The sequence below is a fragment of the Cololabis saira genome, chromosome 10 (assembly GCF_033807715.1).
Source record: "Cololabis saira isolate AMF1-May2022 chromosome 10, fColSai1.1, whole genome shotgun sequence".
Classification (NCBI taxonomy): Eukaryota; Metazoa; Chordata; class Actinopteri; order Beloniformes; family Belonidae; genus Cololabis; species Cololabis saira.
Window position 1 is genome coordinate 22,316,194 of NC_084596.1, and position 21,434 is coordinate 22,337,627.

Consider the following 21,434-nt stretch of genomic DNA (forward strand, 5'->3'; position numbering starts at 1 on the left):
AAGACTGTTTACAAGACAGCCGGGGCCATGCTGGTCACATTTACCTAGTATGGCTGGCTTTAAAGTCGCAAATAACAATTTTGGAAAGACTGTCAGCTTCCATGTGAACGAGTCAGAACAAACCAGATAGTAAAAAATGCAGTTTAACAGTTAAAGATAGATTGTTTTATTTAAGTGCTTGCTGGTTTTTCTTGAAGTTAGTCTCTGAAGTATTTCACCTTTGTTACAGAACATGACAGGTGTCACATTTCTCTCAGTTACATCATGTAAAAAATAACTTGTGTGTGTAGCCAGGGCCTTTCAAGAAAAGCTAGATCAGGTTTAAATAAGCTTTTCCACATCAAAGAAAACAAGAAATTTGCATCCATCATTTGTGAGTTGGTCAAGCGCTCTCACTCACTGATTTCTTTCATTTCAGATAAAGTTCCTGTAAGCACCTGTAAGACCATAACTGTCAATACTAGCAATGTATTTACAATTAAGCCAATGATAGTCTGATGCAAGAAAAGGCAAGATTTGAAGTATTTTATTTATTCATAGGAGGGGACTTATAAAGTTTAAAGAAAAAAAACATCAAATACAGTAGAATAGAAAAACAAAAAATGAACAGAACCTACAGTTTGATTTGATTTTTTTTTTTTTTTTATTTGTTTATTTGCACAACATAAAAAAACGGTACAAAAGTTTAAATGAACATAAAAAAACATGAAAATATGTGCAGGTGAGAAAGGAAGCCCTAAATGGGCTTATTCAAAGTTCTCACCAGGAAAAATACATTGTATTGAAATAATAGCAAGAACAAAAAAACAAAAAAACAAAAAAAACAGCGTTCAAAAAAGATGGATATAAACAGACAATTTCTCGGTGTGCACGTGCAGAAGTGAGTCCACATTAAGTGGAAGCACTTCTAGACGCTTGGTCAATAAGGTTGGTCTTCAATCTCTGTTTAAAGCTATTAATAGACAGTGAAGATTTTGAGATAAGTATATGAGAGTTCCAGAGTGAGGAACCTCTGTCTTTGATGGAGAACTGACTGCTATTGGTACGACTGAATGAAGAATGGAGATCCTCAAATTGTCTGGTATTATAGTTATGAATTTGCGAATTGGTCTTAAAAAAATCTTTGAAAGTACTTGGAAGCATATTTGCAAGACAAGTGCATTTGTAAATGAAAGCACATGATTGGAGTATGTTAATATCATAGATGGATAATAAATCTAATTTTTTAAACAAAGGGGCAGATGGGGCCAAATAGGAGGCAGAAGTAGCTATTCTTACAAATTTCTTTTGAGTAATGAGTAATTTGTGTAGATTTGATGAATATGTACTTGCCCAAACAATGTTGCCATAAATGAGATAAGGATAAATTAAACTGTAATACAGAGTAACGAGACAAGCCTGATGGACCAAACCTCTGATTCTTCTGATGATACCAAGGGATCTAGAGATTTTGTTAGTTACAGAATGTATATGCTCTCTCCACAGTACTCTTTCACAGTACTACCGTACATGATGTGGACTTAAGGACTTTAACCTGTAAATGGTTTGGGCTTGTGCCTTTTGGCTCCAAGCAGTGCCTGAAATGTTCTGTCTGACTTCTTACGGCTGGTAAAAAAAAATAAAATAAAAAAATATATATACATGTACATCTATCTATATAAATATGGGGATGAGTTTTGAAGGCCTTTCGTTTGATCTGATGAGACCACATTTGAGCTGTTTGGGTACATGGATATTGTTCGGCAAAGCAAAGGAGAAGGCTTAACCCCCCTGCGCAGTTCTCACAGTGAAACATGGTAATCGGAGCATCATGCTGTTTGGCAGCTTCGTTTACAGGGACATCTGTTTGGGTGTGTGGGATCATGGAAACAGAGGATTATGTAGATCCACTGAAATAATGTAAAGCAATATCTACATTTGTTTAGGCTGCTGCGGTCTTTCAGAAAGACAATGATCCAAAACATACATCTAGAATTCCTACTAAACTCTTTGAAGGACAGCTAAATTAACATCCTGCAGTGTCCCTTTCAGAGGGTAGATCACAATCCTTTTGAGAATCTGTGGATGTAAGTTAAAGTTAATGTCTTGTACATGCTTGAAAACCATGCAGACTATCTGGAATAGTTTGCAGAGGTAGAATGGACTAAAATCTCTCAAGACACATCTAGGAACTACCATACATGTTGTAAGTCTCAAAGACTATAGGCTACTATTGGTTATGAATTGTTAATCATTTTGGCCTACAATTAGTTTTGTTTCTGTTTTTCAGTAAACACTAGTAAAATGTTTTTATATAGCTTAATTGACATTCGACTCTATTCTTTTGGAACCAAATTAACTATAAACACTTTGCAATGGTTTTGTTTTGATTTAATAAAGGATACTAAAGATTTTGACCTTAAATGCATATTCAAAAACACATATTGGACATAAGAAATGGTTCCAGTATGTTTTGTACCGATCGAGTGTTCTGGAGCCCAGTCCTGCATGGTCTCCGACCGCTCTTTTATTTTCCTCCTTCACGTTCTCTGATATGCAACGAACACTAGAATCATTGACTTTGTGAATCAGTGCAATGAGTCATCATTGCTTATAAGTTCATGTTGAACTTATTAAAAGGCCACTGAAAGCATAGTTTTCAATACCCTTGAGTCGGAGGAGACCACACTCCAACAATGACCTCAAAGGGTCCACCAGTCATTTAGTGTAACTGTTTCTCTTAGTAGACTTTCCTCATGCCGTTTCTCTTTTCCCCCCTGGGGCTCCAGTATGAGAGTATAAAGCTGATTCAGAGACAGCCGAGTTTCGAATTAAAAATAGGAAAAAGGCTTTCTTTCTTTGGGCACATTTTTGTTTGTAACTTTGCAAAAGCATTGACGGTAATCTGACTTATCAGTTTTAAAAAAACAAAATCACATTTTTCTTGTTTTTTTTTGTGACCAACACCAGACTGGATGTAACACCATTTAATTTTAGTCAGTACCTACAGTATTGACATCTGATGATTGTAGACCCAATCAAGCTCCTCTTGTCCCTAAGCCAATCAATGTCTGTCATGATTCATTCATCCATTCATTTCTTCTGGTGATAAACCCGGGCCTGTGTTTATCTTCATGTACCATTTGGTTGCTCCTTCTTTTCTCTCTGTCTCTCTCTGTCTCATTGACAGCATATTGTGTAAGGATTCATCACACTGTTGTCACAGATTTAAACGTCAAACACTTGTCAAAATGCCAAGCAATCACAAGGGATGGAGAAAACACATTTGCGAGCGCACGCAAGTACAAATTTAAATGCAGAGGGAGGAGATCCATAGTAGCCACGATACTGAAGGATTTCAATTTGTCAGTCGAATGGGGCATATTGACAGAAAGCTTCTCAATCCAAATGAAATAATTTTTGACATTTGAGAAATGCAGTAGAAATACCCAAGTACCCTGGAGAAGGTTATTCTTGATGAGCTGGTTATTTTTCACAAAGTAAAATTTGCAGTGTAAATTGACTTGACTTCAAAACTGATGCACACTTTATTTAACTGTTAAAACAAAATATTTAAGTGTTTAATTCCAAAGAGGTGTAAAACATTGCGAGTTTCAAAGGTTTTGTTTATGCTCATAGTTTATTGAAAATAACTACCGGTATGCTGATGAACGTCAAGCTTTGGTTAAGCTATTAAGATGATAACTATAATTAAGATTTCACTTGTCACGGACAGAGATAAGATGTTAAATCCCCATTGTTTGTTTTCACGATCTGTATGTGTCATTGGCTTAAAGCGAACAATCCTGTGTCCCATCATGTCTGACACGTGCTGGATGTCGTTCTCTTGATTCCTTGTCTTGTGTTTAATTTATCTTAAGATGAAGAAATACCTCTGAAAATCTCTTCAAATGCTGCTGTCCTCCAAACTTGATACGTGGATTTGTATTCACGTATTTAAAGATTCACAATCAGTTGATGAGTGAGTGATTTTGGAAAATACCAGAGCCTATTAACACATTGTAACATGGGAGCATTCGCTGTTTCACTACACTTTCATCATTTATGTGATGCTCATAGCTGTGTCTGACAGGAGTAGGGGAGGAAATCCCACCTTGAACAAAATTAACCTATTTTTCCAAATGCCTGGCAAAATTTTCAACATAACACATTTTCAACTACAGGTTTCTGTTGTGTTCACCCTTTGCATATTTTGCAGTAGGGGCGAGACTTGTTACCCTATAATCTCAGGAGAGTGGTATAGAACATTGTTAAGCATGTTTGAGGCATGTCAGGACATTTTTTCTAAACCTAATCCAGTAGTTTATCATGCCCAAACCTAACCAGATGGGCTGTCTGTCTTAACCTGAGTAGATTGCGAGCAAAGGTGAAATAAGGTACAACAACAGGTTAAAGTAGACATTAGTCTCATCTAGGGTACTTCTACATTCACTTTGTGCCCATTACACCTCAAAGCAGATTGCAACTATCTGAAACACAACACATGGAAAAACAAATCTCAGAGCCAAGCTATAAGTTGTTCTCCAAATGTAACAGTAACTGTTTATGTGTTTGTTCAAATGAACAGATTGTTGATCCCACGAGGTCACATTTGAAACTTATGTGATAAGAAATGACCTGAAAACACTGTAGTCTCGTGTAGAGATAAGCATCTACAATCCCCACCTTTAGGTATTAATTCAGTGTCTCTACGGTGTAACAGTGCCAGGGACATCTGAGTAATCCTTTTTTGTTTTCTCTGAAGGTGCATAGAAATCCATGCATCACCATTTACAAATCAGTGGGAGCAGATTGCAAAACATTAGAGACAGATGGCAGTTGAATGCGCACGGATCATAAATGTTAAAGCGCACTTTAAAAAACAGCAATGCAGAAATGCGTGCAGCTTTTTTATCTTCACTCATGAGGCAAAGTTCTGCCGCGTACAGTCAAGCTGTACAACGCAACAGTAAAAAGGGAATGATTCCCGTAAGAAACAAAGCTACACATTTAACTCTCCATCGTTGCTAGGGTGACGAGTTCTGCTTAAAAAAAATACTGCCTTTGGCATAGTGCTATGCCGAAATGTTATTGTCGTTCTTGTAACACAAAAGTGTGTTACACATCAAGACAGATGATGCACATTTTGTTTCCAGACTAGGCCGTTTGTGAGCTACAAGTGTTGTCGTCACAGTTGTTATTGGATGCTGTTACTGGTGTCTCAATGCAACTGTGAAGCAGAAAAACATATGACTCTCTCCCTTTGGTGTGTTCTGCAGCTCCTGTTAACTGTTTCTCCCAACTGTTTTACAGATGGTATTGGTCCACTCTTCACTTTCTACATGCTCCGTCTTCACCCCCTCGCCATCTGCCTCCTCTTTCTTTTCTGTTTTATCGTGTTTACTTGTTCAGTGTGGACACATGGCTTTTAGTGTGTTGGTCTAGAGAGTATGTGAAAATCCTACAATCAATTTATCAGCTTGGGGACTGGCTGCAGTTTGAGAGTATTGAATCCGCTCTGTCTGTAGCTGTCGTTGCTTGGAGTTTGTTTATCTCGGTGCCTGGCAGCTTTGAGCCAGATGAGTTGATTCTGCCTGAGCCATAAAGTGGATATCAGTACAGCAGTGAAATGAGCCTTGTGCCATCTTGGTCTTCTGACAGTGTTTATTCTCTGCTCGCTAAGAAACAGAGTAGTAAAAGCAACAGCATCATTTCACCTTAATTGTGATTTTACTACCAATTTAGTGGTTCATAAATTTGCAAACTATGGTTGCATTTTAGATTAACTGTTTGTTAAAACTGAAACCAAATAATTTGAATCAGTGCAGTTTTTGTTTGCAATATGTGGAGAGCAACAATTGGGATCTTCATATCACCAAATGTGATAAATCCTGCCATGGAGCAGCGACGAGTGCTTGGATCCTTTCCAGACCTATCCTCCTGTATGACCATGACTCAACTCGCTACCATCCATCCTCTCATCTCAGCCCTACTGCTGACCATGACTCACGCTTGAAAGCTTGAAGATTCATCATAGGCTATTATCTTATCTGCTCTTATTATGTACAGTTCAATATTAAGACATAAAACAATCCTAATTCCTGGAGTCAAAAAGAGATTGTGCTAGTTGTGGTTAATTGTTCATTGCAGATTATCTAAGAATCTATTAAAATACACTAATATTAGGTCATAAAAGGGTCTCCTATGACCACTTTGACAGATAAGGCATATTTATTCTGATTATTTGTCTCCGGTCAAATTCATTTGATGACATGGAGTTTTCATGGGGAACAAAGTCGCAGTTTTTGCCTCTTTAAAATTAATATTAAAAAAAAAAAGCCTTGATATTTAAAAATGCTGTTTACATTCAGCTCTCATACTGGTGCTTATTTGTTTGAGAGCTTTAAATGAAAACGATGTTGTCTTGAAGGCAGCCTCTGTTGCTCTACAATCTCGGTGTGCTTCTCTGCATTAATGCTGCCATGCCAAGGGCACTAATAATAACCCCATACCATATCAGAGCCCAGCGTTTTGGATTTGTTTGGTTGATATCTGCCTGGATGCTCCGTTTCTTCCTTGGACCAGAGCCCATTGTGCTCATTTCTTCCACAAAAGAAAAATCTGGAGTACTGATTCGTCTGACTAAAAACATTTCCACTAGCACGAACCATCCCACATGCTTCTGAGCTCTGCGAATTTAACGCCACCAGTGGACAAGGCTTCTTTCTTGCACACAAAAGTTTTCAGTAGTGTTGGTGAGTGTAGCTCCCTGTTGTGGTGCTTGCTCATGTGGCGATATTAGTTATTAATAAAAGACGCAGTGACGTCTGAAAGGTTGGACATCACATATCCTCAGTTTACACTTAAGCCGAGGGCAAACAAACCCAATGTCGCCTGCTGTCGGCCGACTGCTGTGTCGCCTCGCGTCGCCTGTGTCGGGCTGGGTCGGGCTCAAAAAGAAGCACTTGGACACACCGCAAAGACGACACCCAGCAGTAGTCTGTATTCACTCAAAAACAAGGGAAAACCGGAAGCTCTGGGAAGCCGTAAACAAAACAAATAGGCTTCATATTCACAACACATTTCCATACCACTCTCGCTACCACAATGCGTAAGAATAAAGAATTGGCACTGGCGTTGTCAGCCCTCGGCCTTCAGCTTGTGGAAGAAGAAAAGAGGAGGCGGAGGCGAAAAATAAGAAGAAACCGCACTACATGGGTGAAATCATGGATACAACAGCGACAGGCTCAAGGAGCTTACCCAAACCTGTGTCGAGAGCTGGAGATGAATGAAACCAACGATTACAAAAATTTCGCTCGGCTTTTCCCTGTTCAGTTCCACGCTACCTGAACAGCCAATCACAGAGTGAGCTGTTTGACCGACGGCCGACGCCGATTCGACATGTCGAATCGGCTGTAAAGCTGCCGACGGGCGGCCAACCTGTGACGACGTGCGGGACACACCGGGAAAACTAGACCGACAGACGCGCACCGACGCTCATCGACGGCCCGATGGCCGACAGTCGGCTTGGTGTGTCAGGGCCTTTAGCCTTTTACCTCTAATGCATTTAAATTCCTCCAGATTCTTTTTTTCGTTGAATGATTTGCATCGTACAAGGAGAAAGACGCAAAGCCCCATCCAAAAATTATATTGTTGAACATTTCAATGATTTTCTCCAGCATACTATGACAAAGTGGAGATCATCCACTTATTTTTGCCTCTCAATCAGTCGTTCATGGATAGGAGTTTTGCGTGATAAGTGATAAATACACTTCTGTTTAAAATATAATTTTGTTGTTTTTCCTCCTCAATAGCAATAAATTACTCATATATCAACTTGTAGATACAGGTCAACACAAAGGCGAAAACAGCAAAGAAAATAACAGCATCATTTGTGTCCATCATCAAGTTTTTCTATTCATTTTTTTTCTAAAAAAACAACTTGTTTTTTCATGCGTCTAGCATATTACAACATATAAACACTTTTCACAGATAATTATAGTGAGTTTAATTTAAAATAAATTCTGTGTGAGATGCAAATACAGTTTTGTCTGATATTTATATATTATATATGTTACACTCATTTAACATATATCTGTCAGGTCAGACTGCTTTAAATGACTGTGCTGTAATCTTTAACTAGAGTGACATTGATCAGACTGAAGAAATGTGTGTCCACAGTTTATAAAACTGTTGAAAGGAAAACAGTTTTTTTTTTTTTTTTTAGAGAGGAACACTTGTAGAGTTTTTAACTTTAAATTGCAGATTTAAGATGGAAAATCTAATTACAAATCTCAAAAGATGTCACCAAGAATAAAATATAAACGCTTTCATTTCCATCCACATAATGCCCAAAACCTGCTATTAGATTTCCTAAAAAATGCATCCATTCAATAGCTCAGTCAAAAATACTTCATATACCCCGTCAAGAAACAGACTTTACATACACATTAAAGTATTATTTATCTGCTTTGATATCAGGCAGCATGTTAGTGATCTTTAGAATACAGGTTTAGGATGTGAACCTGCTGTTTAGCTGAAGCTTTTCCATTTGGAGTTTGCGTTTATTCTTTGTTTGTTTTGTCTAGGTGATCCATTTTCCTCCCACAATGCAAAGGTTCACACGCCAGGTCAAGTGGTGATTCTAAATTGGCTACAGTTGTGAGCAAGCACGGCTGGCTGTCTCTGGGGTTTTTAGGAGACGAACGAACAGACACGAGTCGGGAATAGCAAAGCCAGTCAGTGTCTTCATTTCTCATGTACGGTAGGTTCCTCTGGGACAAGCAGCATTTTTATGACTCATAAAAACATCTAACCCAAGAACAGAATATTGTTTTATCAATAATCCTTGTAACATTTCATTCTGCATTCATTTGAGATTTTCACTGCTTTTTCCATAGAGGAAATTTTAACCCCCATTACTGACTTTGCAGAATGTCAGTGAGGAACAGACACTGCAGAGAAAAAGAGTTGATTTACCATAATGAAGTTAAAGCACAGGTAGACTACATGTCATAATTTTTCTTTGTATATATATATATATATATATATATATAGTCTATAGCAGTGGTCCCCAACCTTTTCTGTACCGCGGACCGGTTTAATGTCTGACAATATTTTCACGGCCCAATCTAAAAGGTGTAGCTGATAAAAACTAAATAAAATGACCGGCATTAAAAACTGTGGTATTTTCGCTATAGTAGTAGTAATAATAATAATAATAATAATAATAATAATAATAACAATAATAATAATAATAATAATAATAATAATGATAATAATAATAAAAAAACATCATTTTTGAAGAAATAAAATGAAATAATGGAAATTGTAAATTACCTATAATATCAGTGCTTCTATAAATGTGTTTTTATGTTTGTTTTCTCATTAACGTTATTTAAAGCCAGGCTTTTATTTTATTGTTATATATTAAGTAGACCGATATTTAGTGCTTTTATTTTGAAGGCGTCTCACCGAGACCTCGTAAACATCCGGCGCTTCGGTAGCTTTATTGCCAACCGAGCGAGCAGCTGCGTCGGTCTGTATTTAAGTTAAACTTATATGAATGTAGAAAGACAACTATTTAATTTTATTTTATTCCTTTATAGCTCTTACGGTGTGTTTGCAGTGTATTTACATCCAAGGAATAAAAACATTGTGAACCATCAGTTTGAGAGTCAACCATCATCAGTCGGGGATTCTACAGAAATTATTTTTTAATTAAAAAAAAAAGAAATTTTTTTTTTTTTTTTTTTTTTTTTTTTTTTTTTTCTCTCTCTGCGGCCCGGTACCAAATGACCCACGGCCCGGTACCGGGCCGCGGCCCGGGGGTTGGGGACCACTGGTCTATAGTCATTCCAGGCATGCTGAAGCTCATAAACAGAATGAGGCTGCCACAAAGATAAAAGAGCCATGCTGCTGTTACAGGCACTGAAATTGATATGCAGTATACTGTAGCAACTTCAAATGGCTCGGCTAAATGATTTACTCGAGAAACATTAAGGGATTTGTTTGTTCTATGAATTGAACAACCTGTTTATTGACATCAAGCTTCCTTCATAAAGCCTTCTAATAAAAATAACAAATGCAGGACAGAGAGAAAAGCACCGGTTTGAGCCTAAAGGAAGATTTAACAGTTAAAACAACCCTAAATGTATCATTAGGGACCAAAACAACTTGGATCAAAGACGTTTTGAGTTAGAGCTGAATATGTGTTAGCAATAAAATGCTAATTAAGACTTGAGGGCAACTGAAATAAATTGCAATTTTAAGCCTGTCTGACAAGACTCAGAAATGTCAATCTACTTAAGTGAAAGTGTGGATAGGGTCCCTACAGAGAAACTGAGGTCATTTTAACTTTTTATATGAAATTTCTAAAAAGGCTTCTACAGGCATCTCTGGGCAGTCTTGTCGTTAGATGCAGGAGGAGCGATCACGGCTTCTGCTTCCAGAGACCTGGATCTAGTCATATATCTAGGACTAATAGGTGTCAATAAGAAGCAGAGGCCATTCATTCTCCTCCTTTGCATCTATTGACCCCCCTGTACGTTTTATTGATAGTTGAGTTTACACACTTTTTGCAAACACACAAAGTTAAAAATACCTCTGATTGCCCACCAGGATCCTATTTACACCATCACCTAAGTGTAATGGCATTTGAGCACCATTAAAAACATATTCTATTCTCTCTCAAAAGTGCTTCAATCCATATGATTGTGGTCCCTAATGAAAATATTTACTCCTCACCATCTAATATTATAGGGTTGTTTTCACTCCAGAATGTTCCTTTAATGCTAATATTTGCATGACTGCATGCTTATTCACGTACTTCAGCATTTTGATCCAACATCTCAGCAGTTTCATCTTTTCACAACAATTACTGAAAGCATGGGGTGATCAAAGTAAAAGGTTTCTCATAATCTCCTCACCTTCTTTGCTAATTCTATGCACGGTGTGCCCATGTTTACTCAATTCAGTATCTTACAGTAATGCAGATATAAATAAAAAAGTGTTTTCAGTTTCTACCGTTACACACAAATGTGCTATTAACCACTCAGCCAAAAATGAATTACTGAAGCAACAGCCAAATATATTAAATCAGGTGTCAAAACCATGATAACTTTGAGTTATGTTGGGTGTTATCGTGGGGTGTGCCTTTGGAAGATGACAGAATGACAGATACCAGACCAGGATTTGTGTAGATCTGCATCCCTCCAATTTCTGCTGCGTAGCATTGATGCTTCACAGAGTTGACTCACTGTGCTCAGTAACTATGTGCATGTGTGTAACTACATGTACATGTTTGTGCTATCTGCTATGTGCGCATATTTTCTCCACATAACAGCAGAACATAAATGATAACTTGGACCTTATTTCATAGTATAAATCTGGTGTGGAACCTCTACAAGATGTGGTGTGCTGCTCTCCATCTTCACTCCTCGTAAAGTTTATCAGACTCTTCTTCATCTCATTATTCCTTCGTAATCACAATTGGCATCCAGGAAAGTAGCATTTCCATGAAGAGTGCAGAAGAAGGCAGAAACTAAACTGGTTAGTTGTCAGATACACAGCAATATGCCATGTCTGACCTTGTGTAGTATTAGATGCATTTTAAGCACACAGCTTTGCGGTAGAGTTGGCGTTGGGTTTCCTAAAATACTTTATCCGTGCCATTTTGATAAATGTTATTTCAATTCTGTCCTAGGAAACTAAAAAACAGTTTGTATAGTCCAACTGCATCGTTTAGTGTAGTTAATGTAGTTCCCACATTTAAAATGTTGTATTTTAAGTAGGGGTGTCAAATTAGCACTTTAATTGCGATTGATTAATTACAGGCATATTTAGCGCATTATGTTTTTTTAATTGCTTGAACTATTTTTTAATCTCTAACTTTATTTTTTCTATTTGCGAGTTGCCTTTATTTTGAAATCTGTGTCTGTGAAGTGGGCTTCTTGTGCTGGAGTTGTGGGTGGAAAACAACGGTCAGTCCCATAGACAAATATGATACGTATATATGTCTATGGTCAGTCCCACCTGGAAGTGGACACTGATTGGTTGTCCAGGTGTGTGGGCGTGGTTAGCTACGCTGCTAGGCTCCATCGTAGCTGGACAGGTGGGGGGGCGGGGAGTAGCGGAGAAGAGAAGTTAGAATGGAGGTTGAAGTTGTCGGTCCAGTGAATTTACGTTTTAGAATTTACATTTCTAAAACGCCCCGACGGCACCTTTGATAAAGGTAGATTTATATATGTTCTTGTGGAAAGGAGGACTTTGGTTACCACCGAAGCAGCTCAAGTTTAGCTACGTAAACGCAAAGCAACGATGTTACGATGTTACCACAGCAACGCTCTTCCCCAAACTAAACTCGAGGAGAGCACCGCGCATGCGCACGTCTGCTACCGAGAGGCTGGGGAATGTTCTTGCTAAGTGGATGTAAATGGCTAGAATTACTGTACATCTGTTCAAGTCTGTTAAAAAAAATTATAAATGACTTTACAAAGCCACTTTTTTGTTGTTATATATATCAATCTTTTGATCTGCCACAATAATGAAATGAATTTAAAGGAAACCCCCTCAAGTTGAGGGCTTTTCTCTGCAATTTTTAGGTATGATTAAAAAAGAGATTAATTAGATTAATTATTTACAGATCTTAATTCATTATTCGAAAAAAAAATGTAATCGCTTGACAGCACTAATTTTAATATCGTCCAAAACACGTAACATTTTTCCATACAAGATGTTTAAAGGGGACCTATTATGAAAAACACGTTTTTTCTTGCTTTAACATATCTAAAGTGGTCTCCCCTCAGCCTGCCAACTCAGAGAAGGAGGAAAGCAACCAAATTCTGCAGTGTCTTTACAGCCGCCCGGATGAGCCATCCAGTGTGATGTGGCTTCTACGAGCCGTTCAGATTCTGCTCCTTTTCGTTACGTAACCAAAATGCAATTTGCATCAGTTGGGCTCTGATGCGTGAAACCACGCCCACAACTAACTCCGCCGGCCGGAGCTTCCGCCATTTTTTCGTAGTGGTGTATCGCGTCATTCAGGCAGCCAATCAGCACAGAGCCTCATTATCATAGCCCCGCCCACTCAGAATCCCGCATAGATAATGAGGTTAGAGAATGGGATGCTGAAGACATGGCTCAGGGCTGAATTTCTAATTTATTTATCAAAAACAATCAAAAGCTTATTTTTAAGACATTCAAGGCCTGTTTAAAATAGGTATTAGATGCCATAATAGGTCCCTTTTAACTTCCTTTTCTGAGACTTTAAGGTTTGTCGTTGGCACGCCACACTGGCCTACAGCTGTTCTGAACTGTGACTGTTTCAGTGGAACAATGATTTTCTGGATATGTTTCCCAGTCTGGTAGATTCATTTCAAACTGGGAAACATTTTCACCTAGTTGAAATTACTCTGTTGCTTCTTTTTTTATTCTCTTTTTTTTGTTTCTTCCAGACTAAATGTACAGTATAAATCCGGTAACGTGAAAAACAAAAGAGAAGAAATAAGATGCAAACATGCGCAGTATCATTGTTTCTAGGTTGAACGCAAACATTGGGTTATGTCTTCAGATTATACAAACACATTATACAGTGATGCAATTAAAGGGGAAATAAAATAAAGGTTCCTGCTCCTCTTAATCAAACGCCCGTCTTATGGGTCTAATATAGTACTCACCCCAATGTATCGTTGCAGCCTGATAGAAAAAGTAATTGTCAACCTGACATACCTTCTGTAACATTTTGTAAACATCCATCTAAAAAGGTATTATTATTGGACAAGACCAAAAATGATGTGCTTTTGAGGAGCTACACTGTCTCCAGCATCCATCAGGCTGCTTTTGACCTAGAGTAAGGAAGAAAATGATGAGGTCTTTCCAACAAAACCCTCTTCATGAAATTGAATTTGTCTTCTTCACTGTAATTTAGATGTTTTCCCATTCTTCTTTTATAGAAAGTAAATTATATTTGTGTGTGTGTGTGTGTGTGTGTGTGTGTTTCAATCCAGCATGAAGTCTTGTTTGCTTGCTTTCCAAATATAAGCATGAAAATGTTTAATAGGATATCGTCTTGGTATTTTTGATTGTTTTTCTTTAATAATTTTATAATAATTATTTTTATAATTAATATTTTTTTTAATAATTTTATGTAGTTTCTGACTTGAAGAAATCTGTAAAAGTCACTATTTTCCAATCCAGGTTCCATTTTCAGACTTTCAGACAGGGATATGTACACCATCTCAAGACTCCAGCTGTTTCCTTTAAATTTTGGGGGTTATTACGCTAACACTTTAAGGAATAAACAGATAGGTTTTTAAGACCATTTACTTATTCTCCTATAACTTCTTGATATCCTTTAACTGTTGACTTTTTTTTTAATCTCCTACCATCTTGCAGAGTATTCCAGATTACAGAAACAGGTCAGGGGTCTTAATTTACAGGGATCTTAAAATAGATAACGATCAAGACTTCATCACTTTGCATTTTGTTTAGTTTGAAATGCATTACAGTCTCCTCGGTTTCTTGTCAAGATGTTTTGCCTGTTCGGCTATTTATTTTGGTAAGATTTCTTAAAGAAATCACTAATTTTCTCCTTGTTAAATTCTGACTCAGAGTAAAGCCCCTGGTAAAAGGATTTTTTTCAACTTGAGGGGGCGTGATTTTGGTCAAAGGGTCTGATTTAAAAGACTGCATTCTCTGCCTGTGTTTTTTTTTTTTATTATTATTATTTTGCTTTTCCTCTCAATTTATAGTATTTCTGTTTTCGGAATCTTAACTGCTTTTGTATCTATTTTCTATAGATTTACTTTGTTTTATTATTTTTCCTTAGAATTGGTACTCTTACTGTCTGAACAGGTGAATCCTTATGATTTCTCACTGTTTCAGGTCTTTTTGTAGTAGGTCCAACTATCTTTGCCCATACCTTTTTAAATTAGCCAATATCACCCTTGCAACCTAAAACTAAAAACATTCAACTTGTTAGGGATTCCAATGATACACCTGTTAGCGCTCACTCAGTGAACTTCGATCCATCCAGTTGTTGAACAGTTGTAAAATAGTTGTATCTGTCCCCAATACAAAAGGTGACAGGGTAAACTGCATGTACGGCAGAAGAACTGCTGAGGGGAGTGGCACATTCACTGATAATAATGCATGGCTGGTGATTATTTGGACCTGATGGCGGTCAGCTGATTGCGGTGCGACTGTGTCAATTAGGGCACTGCTCCTGAAGATTTCTATCAACACAGACTTAATTGGAGCAAGACACGGTTGTACCATCCTGTAGGAGACTTCTGGAAGAATTACACGAGTGTGTAAGCTCTCATTATAAACACGTCCACCAGCATTGGTCCAATTAAACTGACAGTTACACTGCTCAGCTAGTGCGTGTGCTTGTGTGTCTGCATACACTTACTCTCACCGTGTAACGTGGGGGATCAGCATGTTGTTATCATGTATGAGAAATATATTTTTGAGAATATTACAGAAAAGAATGTGTACATCTTATTCTGCAATTTTATAGCATAATCTGACTTGGTTATTTAAATGAAAACAGACTTTAAAAAGAACCGCTGCACAAGTTAAAGACCCTACCGATTCCTCCTGCAGGGTTTCCTCTGACAGTGCAGCGTGCTTCAACACCTTCCTTTGTTTGTTGATTAGGAAAATATCTTCTAACTAAATTTCAGTGAACTTAGTGGAGAGTTTCATCATGTAACAAAGGAAGGCACGTTAAACTGAAAGATGAGAAACTGGATTAGCCTGTCATTTTCTGTGGGAAGATGTTGTAAAACTTCATCAGACTCAGCATTTCCCAATCCAAATAATAGTCCTGACAGTTTAACTGTTTAACTAAACCGCTGTGTATACCCAGGAATAAAATGAGGAATCTGAGACTTTATATGTTGCGTTAGGACAAGGTTGTCTGATTACCATAAATTTGTGCAGTCACTTACAAAAAAAAGATATTCCTGTAAAATCAAAAATTTAACAAAACTAAAGGGATACTTGAAGAAAATAATCCTCAGCAAATCAGTAGTCTGTGATTGACTGCCATCCACTATAAAAAACTACAACCTAATTGGACCAAGTCAGACAAAAAAACAACCTATAAGGTTTATTGTGAAAACCCTAGACTGTAGGAGAAATATATGTAATAGGCTATATATAAAAAATGTTACCTGATGTGGGATGGAAAAAATCCCCTCTATGAAATGGATGTAAAATTTAGCTCTGGAACTCAAAACATTGTTTCATGAACCAGGTTGTAAATATGTGTATTTCTGCTGCACAGTTGTTATAACATGGTTGACAATGGGGATTTACTCACTTTTGAAATCATCTCCCAGTGGTCAGTTGAGGAATTGTAGATTTCCTTATTTCCACATTGGCTCCAACCTGGAAGTTGAAATGTTGGCGCTTGATGAAAACCAACAGCAGCATTTCAGTTATCCAATCACATGGCCACTATATAACTAAGACCCATAAACATAGTTTAGAAGATGTAAATGTTGGATAGAATCTCCTGAGAACACTGGAGCACTGTAGATCTGAATTTTAAAGTTCATCAAGACATTGATCTGCTCTTCTAAGGTCACTTTCATTCACTGTATTGGCCATTTTTAAATCCCTGCAGAACATTGACTAGTCCAGCTGACTCCTACAAGATGGCTGCTCATACCAAGACAGATCCACCTCCATGTTTAACACCTGGCAAAAGAAACACTGTGGGTTGAATACTCCTTTCTACAAACAAAAGCTACCACAAAGAGAAAACAAAGACATTTACAAATTCAATGTTACATTTCTTTGGTCCAGAAATTTTGGCTTAAATTATGTAGGTATTGGCCCATATACAGCCCTTAAACGAGATAAAAGACTGTTTTAAAGAAAACAGTTTAAGAAACATGTTCCAAATGTGTCCAGTTCTCTACGCTGCATTATGTAATTTAGCAGGTTTGTGATCAGCTCTGCTCTCCACGCATGGACTATCTGAGATGCCTTATGTTGTTTTGCAAGCTCAAACAGTAGCTGTTAGTCTCCAATTCACACAAGAGATGCAGCTGAGAGAGATCAACTAGTGGAGTTGGAATTTTGGTAAACATTAAGATACTCAAATACACTTGAAGAATCATAACAATTAAATCTGTTTATATATATATATATATATATATATATATATATATATATATATATATATATATATATATATATATATATATATATATATATATATATATATATATATTTTAGTTATAAATGATTAAATACATCTTATATCCCAACATACTTGAAAAACACATTTGCAAATACTCAGAAGGGCAAAATAAAGGGTATTAGTGCATCAGCTACATTTGCTTATAATTTTCTTACATCGCTGATTGATTATTGGATCTAAAATTAGTCAGAACTTGATGAAGCCCACTCTTTCCCTGGCTTTTGTCCAAAGCAAAGTCCAATGCTGAAAAATATTTATTTTCTCGGTATGTAAGGAAAAAAAAAATCTCAGCTGAGGATTTATTGAAAAACTGTCCAAAGGAATTTCAATAAATCAATGAAAAGAATGTTTCTCACTTGGTCAGCTAACCATTTCTTGCAGGTTGTTTCAGCTGTAAAAGTCATATTATAGATAAGAATGACTTTTTCCTGAAAAGCTGTTTTTCTGTGGGGGTTTAAACATCTCATTTGATGTGCTGTCTTCCGATCAGCAGGGAGAGATTTCCAGAGTTGCATCCAAACTATAAAAGGCAGCTTTGCCACAGGTCTTTGTAAGAGTTTGAGGTGGAGAAAACAGCAGGGTCTTTGGATATGAGGGCTGCATGTGGAACACATTCTGGTTTTATATCAAAGGGAGCAGTATGTCTCAGATGAGAAGATTTATGGGTAAACTGTGGTATTTTTAAGGGGAAAAAAATATCCATAAAGATACTGGAAGCAATTGTAGGGACTTCAGTATCAAGTAACATAATGTGAGCTGAGCTCTTGCTTTGTTGCAGTGATTGCTGGGCTTCTTTGATAAGGCTGGGAGCAATGCATTACAAAATGAATGGGTATTAGTTCACCTGATCAATACAAAGACAACTCACCATAACTTACTCTGTGATTGTGATGAGATTTGTTGCCATCATGCCTTCACTTTTTGTTCAATTTGTGTGACTAATCCTCTGTGCCCGGGGCTAAAAGCTTCTCCTGCAGCATCGTTTGTTAATGAGTGCAGATGGTGGGTATATGAATGCAGCACATTGCCTCCACTGCCACCAGGAAGTCCAATTAAGGCGTCTTTTGTTTGCATGAGTTGGATCCCTGTAAGCTGATTTATGGTTCCGCGTTACACCGACGCAGAGCATACGGCGTAAGGAGTGCGCGCCGCGTACCCTACGCCGTAGGCTCTGCGTCGATTTAACGCGGAACCATAATTCAGGCTTAATAGGCTGTTGTGACAATGCACCGGGGAACTGCTCTCACGTGAACGCCAACTGCGATCACAGCGACGTTTTTTTTCTCTGGGAAAAAAAAAAATCAAATAGAATCAACGAAGCAGAATAATATGAAACACAAGTAGTTTGCAACAGTTTGTGGGTGATGAGGCAGCAGCTGATGGATGCACTCCCACCACCACCCACCAGCCCCCCAAGCGTGCCTGCGCAGGGAGCAGTTTCACGCTAAATATCATGGGAAGGTTCCACAACCTGCTCATTGGCTCAGAAGTCAGAGAGCCCATCTTATAAAGTGAGGTGCCTGAACCACAGCCCCCCTTCCCTCTGGCGAGCGCGCTGAGGACCGCACGTCAGCCACCGGGACATACATTTTTACGCATTGGAGAAGTTACAACTTTCCCTTTTTTTTTTTCTCGAGGAAGAAAAACAGTTGACGACCAACAGGTGGGTTATTTTTGGACAGAAGTCGATCTAAGACACTTGATGCGGCTTTACTTCAGGATAAAAGTTATTTAGACTGTAATTATACTATTTATTACATAGATTTTAGTTGAAATGATAACTTACTGTAGATTGCTTTTAAAAATAAATGTTGTTTCAGCTTGTGTGGATGATTTTTTTTTTCTCATTGTGTTATTAAAGCTCTTGACACATGCTTAGGTTATGTAAATTTGATTTAAGATCAATGTTCAATTGTTTAATCTACATTTATTTATGAGTTGCATGACTTAACAAGACTTTATTTTCCACAAAGGTGTGATGGACAGCACAGATGTGATATGCTGTAATGTTTTTGTCTGGTGAAGATTACTAAGATGTTGTTTTCTTTGATTTTGTCCATTTGTTATCATTTGGATACCTTCTCATCCTATCACTTTCCTGTCGATAGAGAAACTGTGAGTTGAGGCGTCTGAGTGGGCATGTGGTTGCTGGAGAAGCTCCGCAGCTCCGTGGAGAGAAGAGGGACACATTCCCAGCCCCCGCAGACAGTAGAGGCCATTCCAGTCTCAGTTTATGCCAATGTGCTAACTCCAGAAAGGATCCCAGATTTTTTCATCCCTCCCAAACTTATGTGCTGCCCACCGGAGGAGTCTCCCAGCCCGGAGCCCCGTCAACCGTCCCTGAGACCCTCCTCCTCAGCCCATGCCATCTGCAGCCAGAGCCCCAGAGCTCACAAAAGCAAGAACCCCTCCAGCCCCCGTCTCTTTTCCCGCAATCTCCAGAAATCAGCCAACCGCCACATCATCCAGATAGAGAGTGCTGACGAACCAAGTGCAGGGTCTGCATGCAGTGTTGATGTCAACACCAACGCTGACCCCCATTCGCAGACTGCAATGTCCTTGCCCTATGTCCCCAAGGCGCAGACCTCCTATGGCTTTTCCACCCTAGTGGAGTCTCCTCATACCCGTCGCAAGGAGAGTCTGTTCCACAGTGACCCCAACAGTCCCCTGACTTCCCCAATCTCCCAGAGGCGCTCCCAAGGGGGGACCCTGCTGGCCCCAGCTGACCCCAACCCCTACCGCTATTTCAGCGGTGGGGAGAGTGACACCTGCTCTTCCGCTGAATCCTCCCCCTTTAACTCCCCTCTTCTGTCCCGATCTGCCTCCCTTCTGCGCTCCATCACCCAGGAGACGCAAGCCAAGGTAAAGACTGCTGTGTCTACAATTATAATTGTAACCTCTCTTTGTATTCACCTGCTGCTTTTCCTTTCTCTCTCTCGAGGTGTCTCGTGCCAAACGCTCCTTGGCGCGACACAGTTCTCTTTCTACAGATGAATGCAGCTCAGCAGACAACAGCCCCAGTATGCAGCGGCGCCGCGTTCGCTGCCCTCCCTCTCCCGCCTTCCGCGGATGCAAAACCAGCGGCCTAAGGGGCGCAGCATCGGATCTCCTGCAGCGCGAGCACACTGTCAACCTCCACAAGGGGGGCACACTGAGGCTGAGCACTCACTACGACCCGGAGGCGGCTCGGCTGCGGGTCCGCGTGCTCACCGCTGAGGCCCTCTATGACAGGAAGACGGACCTGAAAAGCATCAACTGCTGCGTGGTGCTCTACCTGAATCCTGGTAAGCAGCAGAAACAAAGGAGCACCATTATCAAGAACAGCAGGAATCCGGTTTTCAATGAGGACTTTTTTTTCGATGCACTGCCTCAGACACAAGTAAAGAGTCTGGCCATGAAGATAAAGGTGGTGAACAAAGGAACCAGTCTGAAGAGAGATGTGCTTCTGGGAGAAAGGGAGGTGCTTCTCAGCGAGCTGCTCACAGGCCTCTAGGGAGCATCTGTCAAGACTCAGGTGAAAGTAAGCAGCAGCTCGTACCGCTCTAAGCCCCCTCCTCTCTGGCGACCTTTTCAAGGATCTGATGAATTCTGGATATGAGGAAGCATACTGATGACAAGGGAGTTTTATCATTCACACTGTGTTATACACCAGTGAGTTCTCCTTACCAAGTTGTTACTGGCAGTTTGTCAGTCCAGTTTAAGCAGAAGCAAGCCATCACACTGTACATGTTTGCCACTAAACGAAGAACGCGAATGTTGGAGCTGTGGTCCTTGTCTGTGTATTTCAATTTGGGCCTCACGTTTCAGAAGGAGTCGCCCTCTCTGATTAGCATTGTGATGTGGTCAGAATCCTGTCACCTGCGCTGTTATACTGATATCGTCTTGAGTTGAAAATGTGTTTTTGTTATAAATATTGACAACAAATGGAGTTTTTGCATGTAAATGTGGAAATAAAGATCCCTCTAATATAAGAAGAAACTTGTTTCTAACTGATTGTGAATGTATTGCAAATGTAACTGATGTAATGGATTATGCTTGTGGACGTATGAATAAACAGTCCAAGAACTTGTGATGGTGGGTTTCTTTTATCATTCTTACCCTCCAATCGTTTCTCCACGGGTTTGTCTTCCAATAATTCCTCTGGATCAACATAAATCCCTGGAAGAGATTGTAAATCCTCCTTCACTCCTCCAAGTTTTCCAATTTCGCAAACAGTTCTGAGCCTGGGTCCTCTGAGACC

At 39.0% G+C, this 21,434-nt stretch overlaps 1 protein-coding gene across 1 annotated transcript; it reads left to right on the forward strand.

Annotated features, from left to right (window-relative positions):
- The first annotated feature begins 18,742 nt into the window (after window positions 1-18,742).
- LOC133451921 (C2 calcium-dependent domain-containing protein 4C-like) lies at window positions 18,743-21,148 on the forward strand. The gene is made up of 3 exons (XM_061731079.1): window positions 18,743-18,857; window positions 19,303-20,056; window positions 20,136-21,148. Exons 2-3 carry the CDS (start codon window positions 19,334-19,336, stop codon window positions 20,685-20,687), a joined length of 1,275 nt encoding a protein of 424 aa, XP_061587063.1. The 5' UTR covers window positions 18,743-18,857; window positions 19,303-19,333; the 3' UTR covers window positions 20,688-21,148.
- Window positions 21,149-21,434: the final 286 nt, after the last annotated feature.

Coding starts and splice junctions, on each gene's coding strand:
- LOC133451921 (XM_061731079.1), top strand. CDS start 19,334: ATGTGGTTGCTGGAGAAGCTCCGCAGCTCCGTGGAGAGAAGAGGGACA. Junction 20,057..20,135: donor CCCAGGAGACGCAAGCCAAG/GTAAAGACTGCT, acceptor CTCTCTCTCGAG/GTGTCTCGTGCCAAACGCTC.